The sequence below is a fragment of the Chionomys nivalis genome, chromosome 2, assembly GCF_950005125.1.
Source record: "Chionomys nivalis chromosome 2, mChiNiv1.1, whole genome shotgun sequence".
NCBI classification, from domain to species: Eukaryota; Metazoa; Chordata; class Mammalia; order Rodentia; family Cricetidae; genus Chionomys; species Chionomys nivalis.
Window position 1 is genome coordinate 30,627,972 of NC_080087.1, and position 23,556 is coordinate 30,651,527.

The window sequence follows — 23,556 nt, forward strand, 5'->3', positions numbered from 1 at the left end:
ACTCACTCATACTTGCTTTCTAGCCATAAATAAAGGACATTGAGCCTATAATTCGTGATCCTAGAGAAGCTAAATAAGAAGGTGAACCCAAAGAAAAACATATAGGCATCCTCTTGAATATTAAACTTAATCAGGCGATGAAAGGAGACAGAGACCCACACACTGAGACAATGGGGATGATCTATCGGGAACTCACCAAGGCCAGCTGGACTGGGTCTGAAAAAGCATGGGATAAAACCAGACTCGTTGAACATAAGGGACAATGAGGACTGCTGAAAAGTCAAGAACAATGGCACTGGATTTTGATCCTACTGCACGTACTGGCTTTGTGGGAGCCTAGGCAGTTTGGATGCTCACCTTACTAGACCGGGATGGAGGTGGGAGGTCCTTGGACTTCCCACAAGGCAGGGAACCCTGATTGCTCTTTGGGCTGACGAGGAAGGGGGACTTGATTGGGGGAAGGGCAGGGAAATGGGAGGTGGTGGTGGGGAGGAGGCAGAAATCTTTAATAAATAAATAAATAAATTTTAAAAAAATAAAAGAAAAAGAACTTGGTTGAAATGACTGACTTCCTTGTACCTGGAAAGGATAAAAGAAGAAGAAAAGAAGCAAGAGTGAGAAGGAGGGGGAGGGAAGGGGTGAGAAAGGGGGAAGACACCATAAATAAACTATACTAATATGTTAAAAAGGAAAGAACTTTGGGAATAAAATATCCTTTTTTTCCTTTTTCTATTAGTTGGAAGTGTCATCAGAATTTACTAGTCTGCTTTGAAATAAGTTACTCCACTGGCTTTTAGATTCCTTCATCCCATTTCAGAAAGCTTTGAAGGTTTTGGTTTTATTGTCCTAACCTGTGTCTTAATTATAACAATATAAGGAAAGAGTCAGCAATCTTATAATATATTTGGCACAGAGAAACTGTCCTATGTCTTTTTGAAAAATAATCTTGGGTGTGGGAACACTTAAAATGTCAGATTTCAGGATATTCCAGAGTCACAGATAACTGGCCTTGCCGAAGGGTCTCAGAATGGGCCTTGATGCCCCTTCTCAGTTCACCACACTAGGGATTTTACCACTTCCTGCCCTCATGACAAACCAGGGAAGTGGCCTTCTGTGGTGCACACATAAAGACAAGAAAGAAAGCTAAAGACAAATAGAATAACAAACCAAGAGAAAAGCTACTCTTCTTGACTCTAGTGCATTCATGCGTCAGGAGAAAATGTGTTTGTCAAGAGGATTAATTCCTGCTGACTCCTCCACAGCTAAGAAGTGAAGCCCCTCATGGTCACCCCGGCTGTGGCAGGGGTTGACCACACCAACTGACTCGGTCAGAGTTGTGATTTCACCAGAACACCTCAGAATAATGTCCTAGCACAGAGGTAACGCTGAGGAGTGATGCCCATGGTGTCAGATCCCTCTCATATTGCTAAGACAGGGAAATAAAGGCACAGAGAAAGGGGCAAGGTGGGAGGGGTGGAGCTATGTGAAGATTTGAGCAGGGCCTTAAATAAACCCTATAGCCACTGACTTCTCAGCTTATTTAGATAGAGATGAGGTTTCAGAGCTTTGGTGCTAACTGAATGCTGGATTCTACAGCTCTTCATCTAGAGCTGAGAGAGGTTCTGGGCTCTGTCTTCAGGGGCTGAGTGGGGTCAAAAGTGATTCCTGGCATCCCACTCTGCAGAGCCCCAGAACTAGAACCAGAGGGTTCTTATGCAATCTTATGTGCACCGATCAATGGGTTTATCCCTACTGCCACCTTCCTCTAAGTCATGTCAAGCCCTTTGAGTGTCTGTCTTGGCCAGTAATGTAGTTCACAAAGCACTGTACACATGGGTGGGCTTAGTAAAGTCTCGTACAAAGTCAGGATGGCAGTGCTTTCCAGGGTCCATGTCAGAATATCACAGAGACCGTTGCACATCTATGCTTATTGTAGCCTTATAAATAGCAGCCAAGATATGGAAATCAACCTGGATGCTCATTGACAGATGAATGTATAAAGAAAATATGGCACATAAGTATGATGGAGTTTTATCTGGCTATAAATGAGAATGAAATTATGTTGTTTGCAGGAAAATAGATGGACTGGGTGCATATTTAATGTATCTATGTATATCAGACATGAAAGGAGAAGGGAATGTGGGCAAAAGAAGAATAACCAGGGGTGAGGATTAAGAGAGGTTAAGGCAGTGGTTGCTGTAAGCAACGTACAATGCATGTATATGAAAGCAGCATCACAATGAAATGCATTGTTTTATGGGCTAACTAAAAGAGTACGAAGTCCAAAAGAAAGATGACAGCGTGGATGGAATAGTCAAAGTTAGTTTTGCATCATTTAGCACTTCCTTGGCTTAAGTAGTGGTTACCTAAGCAGCTAATAAATTATCTGGTAAGTTCTGCCTATGATGAGGTCCTTGCTTTTCCAGATCGCATGGTATCATAATTTTTGCTCCAGTGCATTAAAGTCATAAAGGGGCAATCATACGCAAATGTGAATCATGGCCAAATAACAGCACCAGATTGTGTTTGTCCCCAGTGCTAAGGTGAACTGCTCATAACCAATTCTGAGAAGGACCCAGGAGAACACCACCAAGACTCTTAATCCACCCCAATTTGTTGGTGAGTTTTGCCTTAGAGAAAAAAATAGTCTCTGCTTCTTAGATGTTTCTCAGTATTCTCTATTCTAATACCAAATTATCAAATTCTCTGTGGGACCTTCTTCCTCAGTCTATATGTAAAGAACGTGGGTGAAGAGTTAATGTCCTTTGCCCCTTAACATTTATTAGCCTAGTTCCTTCCCCAAGTGTCATAGTTTTCTTCCCTAAAACATACTTTTCATGGGTAGCACTGAGCTGGTGTTTAATAAATCTGCAGTAGCTCTTAGTTTTCTGAAGCATTGAGTCGCCAACATTGTACGTTATTAACAGAATGTAGCCCACAAAATGTACTTTTGCCATACTTTCCCAAGGAACAGAGGCCAAGTTTGTAAGATTAGAGCCACAAATTGGGATCTTATTTTGCTTCAAGATGCTTTGAAATGTGTAATTACAAACATAACTCTGCCCGTGAACTTGCCCTCGTTAACTTATTAATTAGCAGGATTTTGTTTGATCTTGGGTTTTATTAGGCATTATAGGAGGATGGCTGCTTCGGTTTTAACACATCAGAATCAACAATTAAGGAGGTAATAAAAAAAAAAGGAAACATCAGTATTGCTCTCCTGCTTATTACATTTCCAAGGCTACAGTGCATCTAATTGTTGCGGGAGCTCCTTCCGCTCCTTCAGCCAATAGCCGCTGAGATTCCAGCCCATTGGGGTGTGGTCTCTCTCCCTTTAAAAAAGCAGCCACATCCTTCTCTGCTCTCTCTTACTTCCTGCTCCGCTTCTGGCAACTAGACTCCCTTCCTGATTGCGCAGAGGGCTGTTGTCTGTGACGGTGACCTGTAAGTTTTTTCCCCTTTAAATAAATAACCATTCTATTAATCATAATTCCAAACTGGTGTGGGATTGTTTGTGATTTACGCCTTCATCATCTAATTAAGCATCATTTTACAATATAAACATCCTAAAGTACCATTGTCGCATTAATTTTAACATGAAGGCAGAATAAAGTTCTGTCAGGAAAAGGATGCCGCAGATGTCATCACAGGCAGGTAGGACTGCATCTAGTCCCGATGTCCATGAGAGCCTGAGAAGTGTTGGAGCATGGAGGTGGATTGCTCTCTCTGTCTCTGCGCTTTGCTCTCCAAGCATCCCTTCTGAGGTCCAGAAATCCCCTGAAAACTGTCACACAGAATCAAAGAAGCTCCAACCCTGCTTTCTTCCTCTGCAAAAGCCTTGTGTCCCAAATCCTACCATTCACAGACTGCGCTTGAAACCCCTCACCACTTCTGCTATTTGTTCCAAGTGCAAATTTAACTCATTGAGAAATTAACATCATTTTTATAATTTTATTTCATGGATCAAAATTTTTCTCATTGTCTTGGTTTTTTCTCATTTTGTGTTTTCATCTTGAGTACTTCTACACGCTGCTGTGAAGAGATGTTAGAAGGTCCCATTTACCTCAACAAAGTGAGGTGTGTAGCCAACGGTACCGTGTATGGGGTCTTGAGAGTTACTCCCTTCCTGAGGGCCTTGCCAAAAGGAGCTCGCTTCTTCCAGACCAAAAAGCATGCTTCCTGCTAAAACAACCTCTTAGCTCTTTCAAGCATCTATTAAAAATACTTTTAAATGACTTCCCTAAAGTTCCTTCCGTTCATCCTACAGAAGAGGAGGAGGAAGGCCTGTAGGAACCAGAGGGGTCAAGGGCACCACAGAAAACCCACAGAACCAACTAACCTGGGCTCATAGGAGCTCCCAGAGACTGAACTGACAACCAGGGAGCCTGCAGGAGACTGACCCAGGCATCCTAGGTATATATGCTACAGTTGTGCAGCCTGGTCTTTTTGCAGGACTCTTAACAGTGGGGACAGGGGCTGCCTCTGACTCTGTTGCCTGCTTTAGTGACCTTGTCCTCCTACTGGGTTGCCTTGTCCAGACTTAACAGGAGAAGAGGTTCGTAGTTTCACCACCACTTGATGTACCATGACTGGTTGATATCTATGGGCTGGTCGAACCTTTTCTGAAGAGAATCAGAGGAGTGGGACTGTGAGGAGAGGAGAAAGAGGAAACTGTGGTAAGAATTTTAAAAACAATAAACAAACAAGCAAGCAAATAAATGAATAAATGCATGCACATAAAGTTCCTTCCAGTCATTGATGTTAGAAACACCCTCTAACATTAACTAAGTGCCTCTCACATGTGAGCACTGCTCCAGGGGTTCACGTGCCTGGCTTCCACCACACAGCCTTGGGTCTCCTGCAGTCTCACGGCTTCCTCCTGGACCAGTTAACCTTGAGTATTCCGTTGTCATGATAGCAACACTCATGAAGGAAGTCAGCTACTTAATATGAGGAGAGAAGAAATGTCTCAGCTAGGATTGCCCCAGAAAACGTACCTGGGGTAGAAGCTGTGTACAGACAACAGACTCTAGACAGATACTGCCTTTGGGGAGAGCAGAACTTGGAAACAGCCATAGGGAATGAAAAGAAAACAAATATATAAAGGAGAAGGGAGGAGTGCCAGCATAAGAGATGGGTGGGAAACAACTGTTACTGGGTACTTTGGCTGGTCTATGACTAAGTTGGCAAAACAGATTAATAGAGGAAAAACACAAAAATCTGAGACGCCAAGTGACCGTGTAAATGAGGTTTATCTGCCTGCACTACAGAAGGGAACATGGGGCTTTGGGTACTGGGGAGGCAAGCTACAGAAGTGAGGGGAGAAAATGGAAGTGGAATTAAAGTTGCCTGGCTATGTCGAGAGAAGTCTCAGGTGATGAACATTTCCTGCTTTAGACACTTTTAGTGAGGAGCAATTTTTTATAGGTGTAAATTCCAGTTACAAAGAGCAGCCTTTTAGAGCTATACTTAATATCTTCAGATCCTAAAAAAAATAGTCAGAAATAAGAATGATCAGAATGTCGTGTGTGTGTGTGTGTGTGAATGCGTGTGTCACAAATCAGACCTGGCTCAAACTCACTATGCAGCTAAGGGTGGCTTTGAAGTGATTCTCTTGCTTCCACCTCCTGACTGCTATGGTTACAGGAGTGTAATGACAAGCATTCTTTAAAGGAGGACCATCTTGAGCAGACTGCCTTGTACTCCTGTGGTCATCATGTTTTTGGGTGCTGTGTCCTTAGTCTTCATGCAGGGATGGGATGCATTTTCCAGCTCATTGTTAGACCCTGGAGTGGTCAGTCCCTCTCCTTTTCAGTGTTTGCACAGGCCGGTTCTAGTCTTGGGGAAACCTCCTGCGGAGCCTGAGATAGCAGTCCAGGAGTGCCAGGATCAAGGTTGCTTACCAAGAAAGGGCTTGAAGAAAAGGTGGCCTGAAGCCACGTGAAGAAAAAACAAAAGTCTAAGGCAGGCAATCAGATCTTAAAGTCGGTCATATTAGCCTGGTGTCTACTAACCCTGAAAGCTCTTGTTTACCTGGCTTACAGCTGTCTGGGTTGTGAAAGCCACAGAACTAGCTTTCTAATTTGGAAATGAACTAGGTCTTCAATATCATTTTTTTGGAGATGGGAAAATTAAGGCATAGATCAGGAAACAATTCTTCTTCCAAGGTCACAAATCTATTCTACGTAACTTCATCAATTTTGAACTCCACTTTGTAGAGAACTGTTTATCTAAATGTATTTGTTTATTTGTTTGTTTGTGTAGATAGGGTATTGTTAGACAGTGCTACCCTTGAACTGACATTATATCAAGGATAACTGAACTTGAGATCTTCCAGCCTTCACCTGCCAAGATCTGGGATTATGGATGAGTGTCACCATATCTACTTTATGTGGTTCTGAGGTTTGAGTCCAAGACTGAGTGTGTGTAGGCAAATCCAGTACCAATTAAGCTACTTTCCCAGTTCAAGGATATGTTATAAACACACATCTTAGGAGCACATCTTATGGTTCTAGGACTTACAGAAGAATCAGACAGGATTTGAATTTCATCCATTTCGGGAAGAGTTTTCTTAGTTCTAGAAATCAATGTGGACATTTAGCTCATTGGGATGACTGTTTGAGTGGAATCTGCCATGAGATGATGCAATCCATTCTTACCTTTACTCGGCTTTTCCTTACCTTGCCACAAAAACCCTCGAAAGCACATTTTATGTTCATTCATCTGTTTCTGTTGTAAACTTAAGAACAGTAGTCTAGATAGCAATGTGTTTTAAATAGGTGTGTGGGGAGCAGAGGCATCTGGGAGGGACACACAAGGGCCATGTGGATTGGACAAGTTAATCTGGCCTGCCCCCAGATGAGAGGAAGTATAAGGTTTTATAGCATCTGTCCCATATGGCTGCTATGATACTTCAGTGAATTAATATTTGTTAGTCCCATAAAATAGTTCTTGATACATATCAAGTTATATTAGCTGAGTTAATAAAGATCTCTAAACTCAGCCTGTTTGGGGGGAAATATTTTTGTCATCGAAGCACTTTTCTCATTCAAATCTATCTCAACTTCTCACTGTTAGCTGAAGGAGCATTGCTGGGGATGTTCCCTTGTATACATATTTATTTTAGCTTACTTGCATGCCCTTGTTCAGTTATACATATGATACCAATATCCACAAAACTTCACATAAACCCATTTCCCTACCGGGTCCTGGGTTTTGAAAAGATTAGCTGACTAAAATTTTCTCATGGTTTCTAATAGCAATTAATAACTCAAAAATAACAAGTCAGCAGCAAAAATTTATATATATATATACATATATATATATGTATATATATATATATGTATATATATCTCACTTTCAATTGTAGTGACTACCTGAATGGAGTTGTATTCTGGTAGGTCTTTAAAAATATTTTAGGCTCATTTGGATTGGAAAAAAAACAACCCTTCGGATAACTTTTACTTAATCTAATTATGAAATTGCTACATTTTTCTCACAAGTTTGTAAATTTGGAAATCTTAGGTTTTTTTTTTTTTTTAATGCAATTGGTCAGCAGTAGTGTGCAGGGAAAACGGCTCAAAATTGGTAATCGGATATTCCACAAACCCACAAACAGTCTGTTTGCGAAAGTTATTATTTGTGAATGGATGGATTCATGCATTCTTCGTGAGGATGAGAATTCGGCCACATTTCCTTTAGAATGTTCAAACGCTGCTGTGCCTCTCTCCTGACAATTGCCACCGGGATCAACAGGACTCAACAGTGGCCTCAGCCAGAGTCATTCAGAAACTCACAGGTTGCCCTTGGCTTCCTTTTTTTTTTTTTTTTTTAAATCTTGGCAAGGTAGAGTCTGTAGGCTGATTCTATTTTTTATTTTTGGTTTTTCAATCGAAATTTTCACCACCCCTCCCGTTTGCGTGGGCGCCACCGGCTCAGCAATCTTAACAGCCGGCAGCCTGGTTTCAAGGAAATTCAGGAACATAATGTAGGCCTCACGTCGAGGGGCCTGGCCTGCTGGGCTCAAGCTGCTGAAAGCAGCCGCTGGGTGAATTTCCCAGCCTTTGGAGACCGTCTGGGCGCTGAGTTTGTTCAAGTGCACAAGGCTATTTTGCAAGGGAGGACTCCAGCTGGGTGGGTTTGCTCTCCTCCCAGGAGTTCAGAAACCGGTGAGAGGGCCCCTTCGGGTCTTCTCTTGAGCTCTGGTCCCCTTCTTTTGCCTTGAGCCGACGCAATTGTTTCTTCAGCGGCTCCCTCTGCTAGGGAGCGCTCCCTCTCGCAGCTCTCACACTGGGTCATTTTTCCACATTTCCAGGATTATAGGCACTTTCACTCAGATCTATGTGTGCTGCCTCCACACACAAAGAAGCCCTCGGGGACAGGATCAGTAGGATTAGAAGAGGTTCACATATGTCCAGTTCAAGCAATTGGTATTCAAAGCTTTACACGTTCAAATGCCACCAAGAGAGAGAAAAGGAATGGGCTCTCGCTTTGCATTTTAGCACCTTCAAGAGAGGAACAGCTCTTTTTACTGGTGTTTAAAGCAGAGGGGATAAACAGATTCCTCTTCTGACTTAATCCAGTGCAACATACCGTGGCTTCTAATCTGGGGGACTAAAGAAGCGGGCTCCCAGGCCCTGAAATCACCAACTTCTGCCTTTTTGGGTATCTGCTGCTGTGCCAGAGAAAACACAACACGGCACAGGTTTCTAGCAAGTTCCATTTCTGCTTGTGATTCGTTATTTTATCTGCAGGCCTCCACCTCCCCTGCAAAATACATATAACTCGATTTTTACTGGTGCAGCACAGCAACGACGTGCACTTGACAGCACTTAGAAGTAAGAGGAGAGATTTGCAGACTGATGGGCAATGATCAGGGTAGGAACACGGAGCGGAAGGACCTGCAATCTGAAAACAGCTGTTGAAATAGTAAAACAGCATCTTACACTGGCTGTAGAAGCAGCAGCCCCCCATTCCCTGTCAATTCTGTCTTCAAGTTCTGGAACAATCCATTCTCTTCTCCCTCATCTCCCAGTCCCGTGAAAGCCCCATCTCCCTTATGAGGAGCCAGGGAGTCTAAAACAAGGCCCACGTGCTTTGTTTTTTGTTGTTGTTCCATCGACCCCTACTTCCCCATGCCCATCTGCTCAAGATTACAGCATGCTATTTATTTCATTTCGTCGTAGGACAGCTTGATCTTTCCCAAGCGCTGGAGCTTTAAAAAAATTCCAAGGTGTCGTTTTCTGACAAACAGTGTCGCTAGCAGTCATACCCTTTTGCTTATGGATCAATCTCTGCTTTAAAATGATTTTTTCATAAGTGAGAAAAATAAAAGACATAAACTAGATGCTTCTGATCCTTGGGCCCAGCCCCCCACCTGCATTGTTAACTAGACGTTAGCCATAAAGAAATTACTTGTTTTCCTTATACATAAAATTAAATTGATGAAAAACTTGCGGGTTTGTGCCTGTAAATGTAGCATTCAGAAGACTGAAGCAAAATGTTTGCTACAAGTTCATGACTGGCTGAGCGACAGAGTGAGATCTTATCTTAAAAAAATAATTAATTAAATGAATAAATGGATAAATAAATAAAAGTTTTTAAACTATTGAACTAGAGTAGTAAGGGAGTAGCCTCTGTTCTTCCCAAGCTGGTGCAGCTTACAGACTGTATTCAATACCCCTTCAAAGGTATTCTCAGGGACTGGAGAGCTGACTCGCTGAGTTAAAGCACTTAATGCTCTTTCGGAGGACCAGAGTTCAGTTCCCAGCACCCAGGCCAGGCAGCTCCTAACTGCCTGTAAGTCCAGCTTCCAGCTTCCTCTTCTGATTTCCCTGGGTACTGGCCTCATGCAGACTGCCACACGCATGATTAAGACAATAGATATTTTTAAAAGTATTTTCAAGCTTAATTATTCTACCTTCCTCTCCATAATGGTTTTGGGTGGAAAACAGCTTCCTATGCCATCCATAGAATAGTTCCATCTTCATGAAGTTGGGGGAAGCCTCATGCAAACAGATCTGCTGCGTGTCTGGGTCATTAATTGTTCGAAAAGTTTCTTTTTTTCTCCCATTGGCAATCAATAAAGTTTTTAGTAGGATAGACTAAAGGAATGGAAATTCTTGGAATAACACTATTAAAACATCTTATGAATATCTGTAACTCATATGGGGAGTGTCAGTCCAATGTTACAAGTATGAATCTAAACAAGCCTCAATCCTGCACAGCCATTAGTGGGCATTTATTAATATTTGTCATGTGGCATTAATATAAATAACTGTTTCTAATTAGACATTTAACTCTCATGCAGAGAATGTAAGTACCCACTGGTAGATAGTTTGAAAGTCTAGACAGGTAAATTTCTATTTACTTACAAGTCTCTTCTTCAAAAATGGGATGAACAAGGTATCTAACCATGTGGACATCACCACGATCCTCTCGTCCTGCCACGGGGCAAGAACAAAGCCACGAATCTTGTGAAGCAGGTCCTTGGAACCAGACAAAACCTTTCCAGTCGGCAAGTCGTCTCTGTGAGTGTTAGTAGTCTGGTAAGCTCATGACCTGCAATAAGGGTACAGTTAGCTGCAGATCCACCCCACAGTGGGTTAGTTACAGAGGGTCTTCTCAAAAGGGAGCATAGAGCAGTGGGGACAGTTCTGGAGGGCGAAAGGTTACCAGCCCAAGGATGCAAATCAACTGAGGGCCTTGTTACTGCTGTCACCGTGGTAGAAAATGACACAGCAGGAGAAAAAACTCACAGCACACAGACCCCTTTAGTGAAATATTTTATCGTTGGTCTCAACTATCAAAAGCATGTTCAGCGGTAAGTCTCCTCGAAAGTCTCCTTACAATTTGGGATGTGCAGGGTGTAGACCGTAGTGCCTTTCACACACGCCTACTAGACAAGCACACGACCACGGAGCTTCGTTTTATATACAGTATTTCCAATTGATTCTTTGTAGAGATTTTCATCATTTTTCTCCCACTTTGGGTTTCAAGTGTGTTCATAATTGCTCATTGAAGTTTTTTTTTTTAATGAAAGCGTTAACATCCTTGTCAGATAATCTAACATCTGTGTCATCTTGCTGCTGACATCTGTTGATTGTGTTTTCTTGTTCAATTCCAGGTTTTTTTGGTTCTTGAGATGAGGAGTCACTTTTATGTCTTATAGTAATTTGGGGTTTTGTTGTGAGACTAAAGTCTGCTGAATTAGCAGGTCTCTGAACATTTCTAGTGTGGTACCAGATTCTTTACACCCAAATGGAGGTACAAATCCAGGGTGCTACTTTCTGTATTTAGATAGTGATGACAAATATTCAGAATCAAATGGGAGAGAAAGTACATACAGGCTTTGGAGGCAGATATCATTCAGTGAAATCACTCAGTCACTTACGGTTCATCATAGGATGCGCTATGAGCTTGCCAAGTTCAGTGTGCTCATCTCTGAAATAGAGAACAGAAACACATTCTGGTACACACCTCGGCAGGCCATTTCCAGGATTAGAAACACGACATGTGAAGTATGTATTCAACAAACACAGTGCCTCCAGTTATAAAGACTCAGTGCATTTCAAGGGAGCATGCTACAGTGTCACAGTCCAGTCAGCTCCTAGCTTGGTCTTTCCTCCTAAGCAACCTTTCTCTCTCTCTCTCTCTCTCTCTCTCTCTCTCTCTCTCTCTCTCTCTCTCTCTCTCTCTCTCTCTCTCCCTCCTTTCTTTCTTTCTTTGCTTTTCAAGGCTGGATTTCTCTGTATCTTTGGACCCTGTTCTAGAACTAGCTCTTGTAGACCAGGCTGGCCTCGAACTCACAGAGATCTTGCCTTGGCCTCCTGAGTGCTGGGATTAAAAGTATGTACCACCACTGCCCCACTTGCAACCTTGCTTTCCAAACACTATTTTTTTTTTATTTTATTTTTCGAGACAGGGTTTCTTTGTAGCTTTTGGTTCCTGTCCTGGAACTAGCTCTTGTAGACCAGGCTGACCTCAAACTCACAGAGATCCGCCTGTCTCTGCCTTCCGAGTGCTGGGATTAAAGGCGTGCGCCACCACCGCCTGGCTCCAAACACTACTTTATATGTGGTAAAAATAAGACTTATTTTCAAGGAGTCAGGTGCAGCATCCTATACGTCCAGGGGTCTTCAGATTGACCTGTTCTTGCCTCTGCTGCTTTGTTGAAGTTCTCCACTCACTACGCACACACCCAAATGGCTAAGGGGGGGAAAAGCCATTGCTAAGAATTTGCCACAATGAAGATCTTCATCAACAGTGTTTCATGTATTTCTTGATGAACTTTAGGGTTTTACTTGTGAGAAATCCTTCATTGTTTCTGTTTTTGTTTTTTTAGTTTTTTGTTTTGTTTGGTTTGGTTTGGTTGGTTTCTGTTTTGTTTGAGATAAGGTTTTCAATAGCTATGGAGCCAGTCCTGAAACTCATTCTGTAGACCAGGCTGATCTTGAACTCACAGAGATCCGCCTGCCTCTGCCTCCCATGTGCTGGAATTAAAGGTGTGTGCCACCACCGCCCAGCGTGTTTCTGTTATTTTTAATTGTCACAAAATGCAGATGACATAGACTGTGCTGCCATAACTCTTGTCTAAGTGTGCAGTTCGAGGGAGCCAAGTGTATTCGTGTCGTGCAGACCAGGTCCAGAGCATTCGTGACTTACAGAATTGAAACCTCATACCCAGTAGACAAACCCTCACTTCTTTCTCCACTGAACTCCTGACAGTCAACATTTCCCGTTCTATCACTGGGAATCTGAACCTCCGGATATTTCATGCAAACAATTTTTCTTCTCTCATGATTGATATTTTTTATATTGGGCAATGTCTTCAAGCTCCATGTGTATGGCAACATACATATTAATTGCCTTCCTTGTAAAGGTTGCTGTGTCTACATTGTCTCTAGCTTGTCTATTTCCTGCCCAGAGACTCAAGTTTCTTCTGTCTTTTAACCAATGTGAAAAATGAGCCAAGCCATGAATGTACAAAGACATATTTTGCTTTCTCTAACTATACTCAGAAGTGAGATTTCAGCAGTATTTTGAAGTGCACATATCTTATTTTGTCACAAAGAGCATCTGGAAGTTCATTTTATAGATCTACATCCTGTGTGTATTACATCGTTGTTACTTAATTTCCCATTACCGTAACAAAACATCCGAGACAACCTGAGGAGGAGGGGCTTGCTTCGGTCCATGGTTTCAGTCCATCATCCCTTAGCCTCCTTGCTTTGGCCCTAAGGCAACATAGCACATACTGATAGTAGCTAAGAATTTTTGCACAAGTCAGGCAGAGGCTAGAGTTCCAATATCTGCTTTAAGAGCTTATCTGCCCCCACCCAGTGACTAGGCTGCCTCCACCACCTTCATGCCCACCTCACTAAGTGACTAGGCTACCTACCTCATGTTCATGCCCACCTCTACTAAGTGACTAGGCTACCTGCCTTACCTTCATGCCCACCTCATACCCAGTGACTAGGCTCCATTACCTTCATGCCCATTCCCCACTCAGTGACTAAGCTACCTCCACCACCTTCATGCCCACCCCCACCCAGTGACTAGGCTCCATTACCTTCATGTCTGCCATTCAAAAGCCAAGAACATGAGGGTCCTATATTCAAAGTATTAGAATGGTCAGCTGAGAGTGATCATGTTCTTGTTGTTTAAGGATGTGCATGGGTGTATGTTGTATGTGTGCCTTGTGCATGCATAGTACATGCACATGGATACACGGGTAGAGATAGCTATATGAGCATATGTAGAGGCCAGAAGGAAACACTGGATATCCTGTTCTATCACCCTCAACCTCTGTTACTGTCACTTGAACTGGGGCCTCTCACTGAACTTACAACTGGGCTAATCGCCAACAAGCTTCAGTGAGATCCTTCAGCGAGCCTCTGCCTGCCCCACAGTGCTGTGCTGGAGGGACCACCACGGCCACACCCACCCACCTTTTGTCCCTGGGTGCTGGGGATTCAATCCTGGGTCGTCATGCTTGAACAACAAATACTTTTACCCACTAGACAATCTCCCTGTTACCCTTCCGTGTGTGTGTGTTCTATTGTATTGTCTATGTGTGATTGTATATCTATTAGGGTGGGTTTTGTAATCAGATTCTTAGACCAACTTGTACTGAAGCCCCAAATAGTAGGCATCCAGAAATTTTTTGAATTTTTAAGTTGTTTTTGTTTGTTTGTTTACATGTATGAGTGTTTTGTCTGCAAGCATGTATGTGCTGTGCCATGGTGCCTGCAGAGGTCGGAAAGAAGGTACTGGATCCCTTGGAGCTGGAATTACAGATGTTGGTGAGCTGCCGTGGACACTGGGAGTGGAACCTATTAAGAGAACAGCCAGTGCTTTTAGCCATTGAGCAAGCTCTTGGGCCTGTCACCTAGATTTAACAAAATAGGAAGGCTTCTGTCCTGAAGACTGTTATTTCAGTAATCTAGCACATTAAACTGTATCAATCAAAATCACTGATACAAGCTCTGAGGGACTCAACATAAGCCCACAAAACTTGCTTACTAGGTTTCTGTTAGGAGACAGACCACGAAAACTAAAGATAAGAAAGAAGGCTATGAATATCAATTGGCATATTCTTAATAGTTACTGATGGATCTGTTTCAAAGTATGCATATTTTCTGTTATTTGTCTTGTTTTGTTTTCTCTTTGATTAGGGCCACAAATGCAGAGAATTACCTTAATTGTTTTTGTTCTTGAAGACAGGATCTCATGTAGTCTTATGTATGTAGTTAAGGGTGGCCTTGAACTTGGTATATGACAAGGGGAAGTCATGAATTCACGATCCTCCTGCCTCTACTTCGCACATACTGGATCACAGGTGTGCCACTAGGCCTAGCTTCAAAGAATAAATTTTAAAAGTTTCTATTTTTTTTTTCTATTCCATGTCTGCAGTCATTTCTGAGCCACACTCTAAATTGCTCTCCTTGAGGGATTCTTCAACATCCCTATTCTCCTCCTAGATTTAGCCCAGGCAGTTTGGGCGGCTCAGTACATTGCAGGTTGCATGCACAGTGAATGAGAATGCCAGAGTCGACATTTAAACAATATTGGCAAGCTCACCGCGCCTTTGGAAAACAGACACAAATTGATTTTATATTAAAATAAAAGCCAACATTACAAACTATGTAAAGTTAATGTGTATTTGGGGAATGCTTTCATATAGACATTGCCATAAAAGGTACTAAGAGTAGGACTGAATTTATGTATTATGAACTAAGACTCTCTACACAGTATTTTCTAATTATTCCTCTTTTTTTCTTCCTTATAAAGTGCTATTATCTAAAAGCCTGCTAGAATTTATTGCATTTGCCATAAAGGAGGGGATTATTTTAAAGCGCCTAATTGAAATACTTCTGTGGTTATAAACGGTCAAATATTCTGCTGTTTCTTATCATCAACGGTTATGAAGTAATAAAAGCTACCGGAAAAAAAAAACTGAGGACCTGGAAACTCACCAGTTCTCTTTCATCAATCATTAATGTGACAGCATAGTATGAAATGATAATAATTTCCATTATTCTTTTTATGTTATAAAATTAACATATCCCGAAGTATAAAAGGTTACTAGATAATTTCACATGTTAAATAGGACATTCAACCTGAATATCTAGAGATTTGGGATGATTTGTATCCATTCTACTTTCTCTCTGGAATCGTCACCCCATTTCACAAAATAAAAATTAAAAACAGCATGAAACCTGAATTACATAGCTAAGAACTTCAATTCTGTTATATCTTCTAATACAGCATAAATTTAAAAATGAAAATCCAGCTAATATTGCAATTAATAATTTTAATTTATGTACATTTCATTCTGAATGCTGGCATTATGCAAGCAAAACCATCTATAGATAGAAAATACTCAATGAGCTCATGAGAAAGGGACATAAATTATATTTTTATTTATGAAATAAATGATAAAACAGGATTTGTCAGGTCTGAGCACAAACCTTGAAATTTTGAATTTTGAAAATTGTCATTTTAACTTTTCAAGATTCAGTGGAAGAATCCTAAATTATAATTTTCTTAAAATATTCATAAATTTCTATTTGGTAAGAGTTAAACCAATGCAAAAACACACCAAAACCACCGTGCTTATTAATGTGTGTCAGAGCTTCCTCTTGTCTTTATAAGCAAGCATCTGAGAAATAGTTTCAAAGTCGGGGGCTTCAAACATTCAAGCAAAATTTGAAATGTATTTGATCTTATGTAAATATGTGTGGGAATTATAGATTTTTAAAAATATGAGTGGCTGTCATAAGGCTAAAGCAATATATTGTGATAAATGTAAACACATTTTATTCTCTTTTTATATGCCCTGATTTTTCTTTCTTGTTTCTCCAGTTGTCTGAGATATTTCATTTTTCTGTTTGGATTTTTTTTTTTTTTGAGACGGAGTCTTTTTATGTAGCTTCGAATAGCCTGTAATTTGTGATGCAGACCAGGCTGGCATCAAACTTGTGGCAATCCTCCTGCCTCTGTCTCTGAAGTGCTGGGTTTGCAGGTGTGTGCCAGGACACCCAGATGTTGTGTTTTTTATTTGTGATGTATAGCTTTTGTGCATAGGAATAAATATCACCAAACACAAATGAAAAATACACATAATGCATAAGAAAACAACCTCTCATACAAAACTAAATTTCTTAAACACTTCAGCAAAGAATTTCAAAGCACATGTTTAACTAAACTATATAATCGAATATACCAAGAACATAATTCATTAATCTTCAAACCCAAAAAGCAGAAGTCAGTCTTCTGAGTTATTTCCGTCAAGGTATCAGAACTTACATAGCGACTTTAAAAATTAATTTGCAAAAGAAGTGCATTAACAACAATAAGATACTATTAGCGTCTCATCTGCTACTGATTCTTAAAATATTAGTATTAATAGAGCTGCAAATCCAAAGGGTCAGGGAGCATGCCAAGAATGTGTGTAGATATGCAAATTTTAATAGAGCTCATCAATTTACATGATTGATCATCAGTAGTGTTTAAATCAACCTACACTTTCCGATCATGAGGAAGCAATATTTTCCATGTTTTGTGCTTTCTACAGGGGCAGAACTCGGTTGAGGTAGTGACCGTCGACCAGATGTCAACCAGAAAGAAAAAAGGAAAGGAAAAAAAATCGCATGTGCTCACTAGTTGAACAAAACCCTATAAACAAAACTCGCAAGTTTCTAGCTCCTTGGACTTCAGACATCTTTAAACAACTTGGTTCACTCTAAAAGTTCTAGCCAGGACTGCTGCTTCTGCATCATTAAAATCAAACTTCTAGTAGTAGCTATATATTAACAACACAATACGCTGACATCATGAGCGTCCTATCGTTTTGCCCTATTCCACACTCAACATGTCAAAGGGCAATTAGTTACTATTGCATCACAAAAGTTTGCTCTTTTGGCGGCTGCTATTACCCCAGGGTAATAATCAGATTTTAAGCCAGATGAACCGAAATCAGCACGCTTTCAGAACTTAGTGTAAAATGTGCAGAAACTCAGGAAGTCGATCAGTTCCAGTCGTTGTGTCCAGAAGCATCCACGGGGACCCTAGAAACTTCGCTGGGATTGCTGGGATTTGATGCAAGTATTTCTGCACAGAGATGCCGAGGCTCTGGTTTTGGTATTCCATCTCCTTGGATACTGTGGCGACTAGAAGAGATCACGCCTTCTCGAGTGTGGTTTATGTTGATGATTTTAATGTGTTAAACTTTTTAATTAATTGATCTTGTAGTCCGGGTAATACCCCCACCCCACTCCCAGGCACTACAGTGAAGTTACTGCTTCACTGGGCTGAAGAAAACACTCCCTGAGAAGTCCTTTCGTGCTTTTAGTTAATTTTTAGATTGTTCCCGCTTTCTGGAGAAGGGCACATTAGAAATATTTAGGTCTCCCGTTTCATTCGTTTTGTTTTGGAAAGATCTTTTGCCTTTCGATCTCACCCGAAGTTTCTGGTGGTTAAGTTTGCAGTTTGGTGAGAAATAGCTCCTGGACTCTAGTGGCTGATCGACCTGCCCCTCGTCAGCTCTGGCCTCGTTCGCAACAGGACTCTGGCAGGGGGTGAGGGCAGGGGTGAGGGTTCGCTGCTCAGGCAAAATCTCAGCAGCCTCGGGCTGAGACGACAGATGCTGGAGACGAACTCAGTTGCTGGAGCTACGAGCGGCGGGCATCAGGCACCAGGAGACACGCGCTGGGTATCTGGTAAGGAACAGTCCTTGGCAATCGTGGGAACCAGGGGGAGGCATTGGGCAGAGAAGAACATCCCCTGGAGCTCTCAGTCGCTAGGGACTCGGAGCCACCCAACCCGAAGCTGCCGAGCTGATGCTGTGCACACTAACTACCCAGGGACCTCTGGGAAATTCTTGACAGACAGTCCCCGGGCCAGTCCACTGCTTTCAGAAGTAGGAAGGCTCGGCAACTCACAGCCCTACCCAAAGGCAGCACGGGCTAGAGTGTCGCCAGGATCCGTAAGCCTTGGGAGGCACCTGTTGCAAGAGGCACACACTGGTCCAGGAACTTCAGCCCTTAACTGCCGCTAGGGCGACCAGGGTAAACCCTAGAGAGCTAGTCCCCACTGGATTACCGCTGCCTCTATCCCGCAAACTCGCTCTTCTTGCTTACTCTAGCCCTCTGAATCCGCCCATGACCAGGGCCAAGGTCATTGCGCAGATCCCCAGTTTTCTCTGAGTGAGGGTGCGGTAGCTTTATCCCAACAGTGTTTCTCTTACTGTCTCCTTTAGGCACAGACCGAGTGGACGACGGATGGGTGGCAACACTGAAATCTGTACATTGTTGGTTCAGAGTGTCGGAACTTGCTCCCGTATTAAGGACGTCTGCTCCGCGCAGAGTTTGAGCGGCGAATGCCCGTGAACTCTCAAGATCTAAAAGCAATCCAGGTCTGAGACCAGTCGCCAGCAGAGCCTCCGCTTTTTGGACCCAAGCGAGTATCGGTCCATTTTACGGTGAGCGAAGTGGTGGCATCTTTAGTCAGGCATTCTCTCCTAGCTGGTAACCCCTCAGAAAGAAGGAAAAGGGGAGAGTAGCCAACCTGGAAGTGCCTAAAAGCCTGAGCTCACCTTAAGTGTTTAACCTAGTCCAATGTTCCACCGTACCTTCACTTAGCGAAAGCCAAGGCATTGCATCTGGCATTAAGCTCCAAGCCAAACACCTGAGATTCCCATCCCCACCGCCAGGTTCACTTCAGGCACCTTGAGGTTACAGGAGCTAAATATCCTGCCTCCCCCGCCCCGCGCGCGCGCGTGTGTGTGTGTCTCGGCAATGTCCACAACGGCCCTTTGCAACCCCCACCCCCAAGTGTCCACTCCTGCATGGTCCCTGTTTTTGGTTCAGATTCCTGGAACCAGGTCTGGAAAGTTATTGATTTCTCCCCTGTTTTATTCCCTGACCTTCTTGACTCACATAGGGGCATTAAGGAACTTTATTTTTCATTGTCTACTGATACAATTAGAACCTTTAAAAAGTTAATGCGCTTTAGACATCTGCCTATTTATTTTTTATTCTTTCATCCAACACTCTTGTAATCTAGCTAGATTTTGCTTCTCCGAAACGAAATACCTAGCATAGTGTTTTCAGTTTAGGCAAGACAACTGGGCAGAGGACATGAATACTCAAAGTTAGCATAGAAGTTCCTGGGATAGCAGAAACAGACAGGGTGTACTAGGGCTTGGAAATGGCTTTTCTTCCAGGAACACTCTCTGACCCCTCTCTGCCCTTTGATCTACAGCTGAGAAGCAAGTCTTCCAACTGTCCTGTGCTACTTCCTGGGTTAGGGTCTGCTACCTGGAACCACGTTGTGGGGCAATCACTTCACTATTAAACCGCAGGTAGAGCGGACCAGTCGGGAGACTTAGTGTTTTCCTTTCTCTGAGCCATTAAAAATGCTTTGGGACATTTATTTTTCTATCCAACATGAAAACTCTTAGGTTCTTCGTTTTAAGGAACTTTTCTTCCATGGAAATGTAAGCAATGGAAGACTCTTGGGTACATTCTTCCAGGGAATTAGAGCCCTGTCCTTGATGAGGGACTGTTGACCATTTTATTTCTTTTACAAGAGAGAAATCAGGCCAGTGTGGGAAAACATTCCCTCCAGGGTCGGTCCAGTCTGCATCCCGCTGATAGGGAGCTGTGGCGAGTCTCACCTCACCAAAGATGGTGTGTGTCAGTAGGCACAACCCCTCAGCCCGGACTAACTGCAGACCTGGCGGTACCCCCTGCTGACTTCCTGATTTGCTTTGGTAGGATTTCTATTCTGGTTTTCCCAGTGACTCCAAGGCAAGCAACGTCAGCCGGAGGTTCCAGTGTTTAAGTGAGTCTCTCACTTTCTACACACACTGCCTTAACCTAGCTTTTATTCATGGCATTTCTAAGCCGGGAGCAAAAAGTGCCAGCTGCTTCTAGAAGCCACCACTGCCCAAGACTCCTATCTTTCTAGAGATTTCTGTATTCCTGCCTCTCTCACTACAGAGTAATTCTTAACTGACAAAAACAGCAAAGAAGAATGGGGGAGTCTGCGCCCATTTATGCTCTCACTCACATCGAACACAGCAAATTATCAGCCTCTTATTTATACTCAGAAGCCACCACTTTGTACCAAGCGCTCATACAAAAGATCTCCAGGTCCTGTGGTTACACAGACACATAGAAACTGACACAGAATACACATACAGTCTCTCTCTCTCTCCCTCTGTCGCTCTCTCTCTCTCTCTCTCTCTCTCTCACACACACACACACACACACACACACTCATGCACACACACACACACATTCAAGATCACTTTTTATTTGACCCTCAAATACCGCTCCGCTCTACCCCAGCCCGCTATCACAGGGCAGCTCCAGGTGATCTAGCTCTGAGAGCTCTGGATGCTCTCAGCATTCGCCTAGCAGTCAAAGACCCCCTCATTCCACCCCAACACACACACAGTGGAATTTGAGGCAAAGACGGCCTGCTGCTCCAACTGTGTGCAAGCAGCAGGATCCAGGAATCTTGGCCCTTAAGGTCTGTATTGAGATTTTGAGAAGTGTTCCAATACCTAACTCTCTCCCAGTTTTCTTCACTCCCTTTCCTTCCTAGGTTTTCTTCCTCGATTGATTTTCATGCTGCTGTTCCTCTTCCCTTCGTTCTATAGCTAAGAAGTTAAAGAAATGTACAAAGGAGAACTTATTCCAATTATTTTCTTTTTAAAGTAAAAGGAAACATAGAAAGTGAGGGGTTTCTTTCTCCCAGTAGTATTACAGGCAAAATCTGTAGTCAAATAGGCACATGTCTTTGAAATCACACCAGAAAGGTCAAATAAACAAAAACAACTGACTGTTGGTGTTTAGGGAGAAACGCACAAATGAAGCAAAAACTAACAGTTTGAAACCTCCACCTCTCGGTCCCCCTGGTTGAACCCGCGCTGTTTTGCCTACTCTGTCCCTCGCAGTTTTTTTGAGACCTGTTTTTGTTCTTATTTCCTTAAACTAGGGAACAACTCAAATCCTCTCTTCAAATTAAAAACAAAACAAAACCAACCTGGGCCAATTATCCGGCCAACTTCTATTCCTGTCCTTCATTTTAAATGTAAAATTTGGTTAGAAAAAGAATGGAGCAAAGGGAGTGGGATGGAAGAAAGTTAAAAAAACAAAAACAAAAACAAGAAGTCCTGAGTGGCAGCGGTGAGTGTGTCACTCAAAGGGTTTTGTGCCTGGGGGCTCCTTGCAGTTCCAAGCAGAGGTGTCCCAGGGCGGGCCCCACAATGAATATGAATAGGAATCCTTGCTAACTGGGACAGCAAAGCGCACCGCCCTGAATGATGGCACGTCATCTTAACCAGCCCAGGATAGATAGGAGGGCTCCTTTTGTCTCTTTTCTCCGCTGCAGCTCTATAAAAGCCACTCTTCTACTGCAAGAGGTTACTTCAGGCACACACCGACGAGCTGTGCAGGAAACAGCTAAACCGGAGAGGGAGATAACGAGAAGAGCGGGGAGGGGGAGAGGCGGAGCAAGGCAGTTCCCCGACTGTTCTTCTCTCATCTTATAACTGAGAAGTGGGTTGCTGGACCTTCCAATTTTTTTTTTTAATTCAAGGTTCCCTTTAATTTCCCGCCTAAAGCTTCCTCAACCATAAGGCTGCATCTCCTGTAATAAAATGAATTCTGATTCGAGCTCTGTCTCCAGCAGAGCGTCATCTCCAGACATGGATGAGATGTACCTAAGAGACCATCACCACCGCCACCATCACCACCACCAGGAGAGCCGTCTCAACTCGGTCTCATCCACACAGGGCGATATGGTGCAGAAGATGCCTGGGGAAAGCCTCTCGCGAGCGGGCGCCAAGGCCGCAGGAGAAAGCAGCAAGTACAAAATCAAGAAGCAGCTGTCAGAGCAGGATCTTCAGCAGTTGCGGCTGAAGATCAACGGACGCGAGCGCAAGAGGATGCACGACCTGAACCTCGCCATGGACGGTCTGCGCGAGGTCATGCCCTATGCGCACGGGCCCTCGGTGCGCAAGCTCTCCAAGATCGCCACTCTGCTACTAGCCAGAAACTACATCCTCATGCTCACCAGCTCCCTGGAGGAGATGAAGAGGTTGGTTGGCGAGATCTACGGGGGTCATCACTCGGCCTTTCACTGCGGTACTGTGGGGCACTCGGCCGGCCACCCGGCGCACGCAGCGAACGCCGTGCACCCGGTGCACCCCATCCTGGGCGGCGCGCTCTCGTCCAGCAACGCCACGTCCCCTCTGTCCGCAGCCTCCCTGCCGGCCATTGGCACCATCCGACCTCCCCACTCGCTGCTCAAGGCGCCCTCCACACCGCCAGCGCTGCAGCTGGGCAGTGGCTTCCAGCATTGGGCGGGGCTGCCTTGCCCCTGTACCATCTGCCAGATGCCGCCGCCGCCGCACCTGTCCGCCCTCTCCTCCGCCAACATGGCCCGGCTGTCCGCCGAGTCCAAGGACTTACTCAAGTGAGCTGCGGGCCTGTCTGGCCTGAAGGAGAAGGGGAGAGCTGAGGCAGGGATCGCGGTGCAGGACCGGGAGGGAAGGGGGAGACTGCCCGGCCTGAGGGAGGGTGGGGCGCCGGGCTCCGAGGCCTCTCCAGGGGCCCCAGAGATCCAGATCCTACTTGACCACCCCAGCGGGGCGTACCAAAACCAAACTGGGACGTCGTCTAGGTGTTAGCGAACGGGGCCTGGAACCCGACGTCGTGTTTTGCATGCATGCTTTTTTTCCTCATGCAACGCCAGTATTTCTCACTGCCATATGCTCTTGTCAAAACTGCATTTGTTGTTTAAAAACGGGATTGGTGGAGTTAAAAACTTGGGAAGAAACTTGGAGTTGGCTTTCTTCATCCCTTTCGGGCAAAACAAATGTAAATATTTCATCGAGATAGATGCAGTTACGATTGTCTCTGTCCTTAAAGTTTTTTTTTTCTAGAGGAGAGAGAGAGAGAGAAAGAGAGAGAGAGAGAGAGAGAGAGAGAGAGAGAGAGAGAGAGAGAGAGAGAGAGAGAGAGAGAGTCTCAGAATTCCAGT

At 43.6% G+C, this 23,556-nt stretch overlaps 1 protein-coding gene across 1 annotated transcript; it reads left to right on the forward strand.

Annotated features, from left to right (window-relative positions):
* Nucleotides 1–22,171: 22,171 nt before the first annotated feature.
* On the forward strand, nucleotides 22,172–22,993 carry Olig3 (oligodendrocyte transcription factor 3). Its single transcript, XM_057763230.1, has one exon. The coding sequence runs from the start codon at nucleotides 22,172–22,174 to the stop codon at nucleotides 22,991–22,993; it is 822 nt and encodes a 273-aa protein (XP_057619213.1).
* Nucleotides 22,994–23,556: the final 563 nt, after the last annotated feature.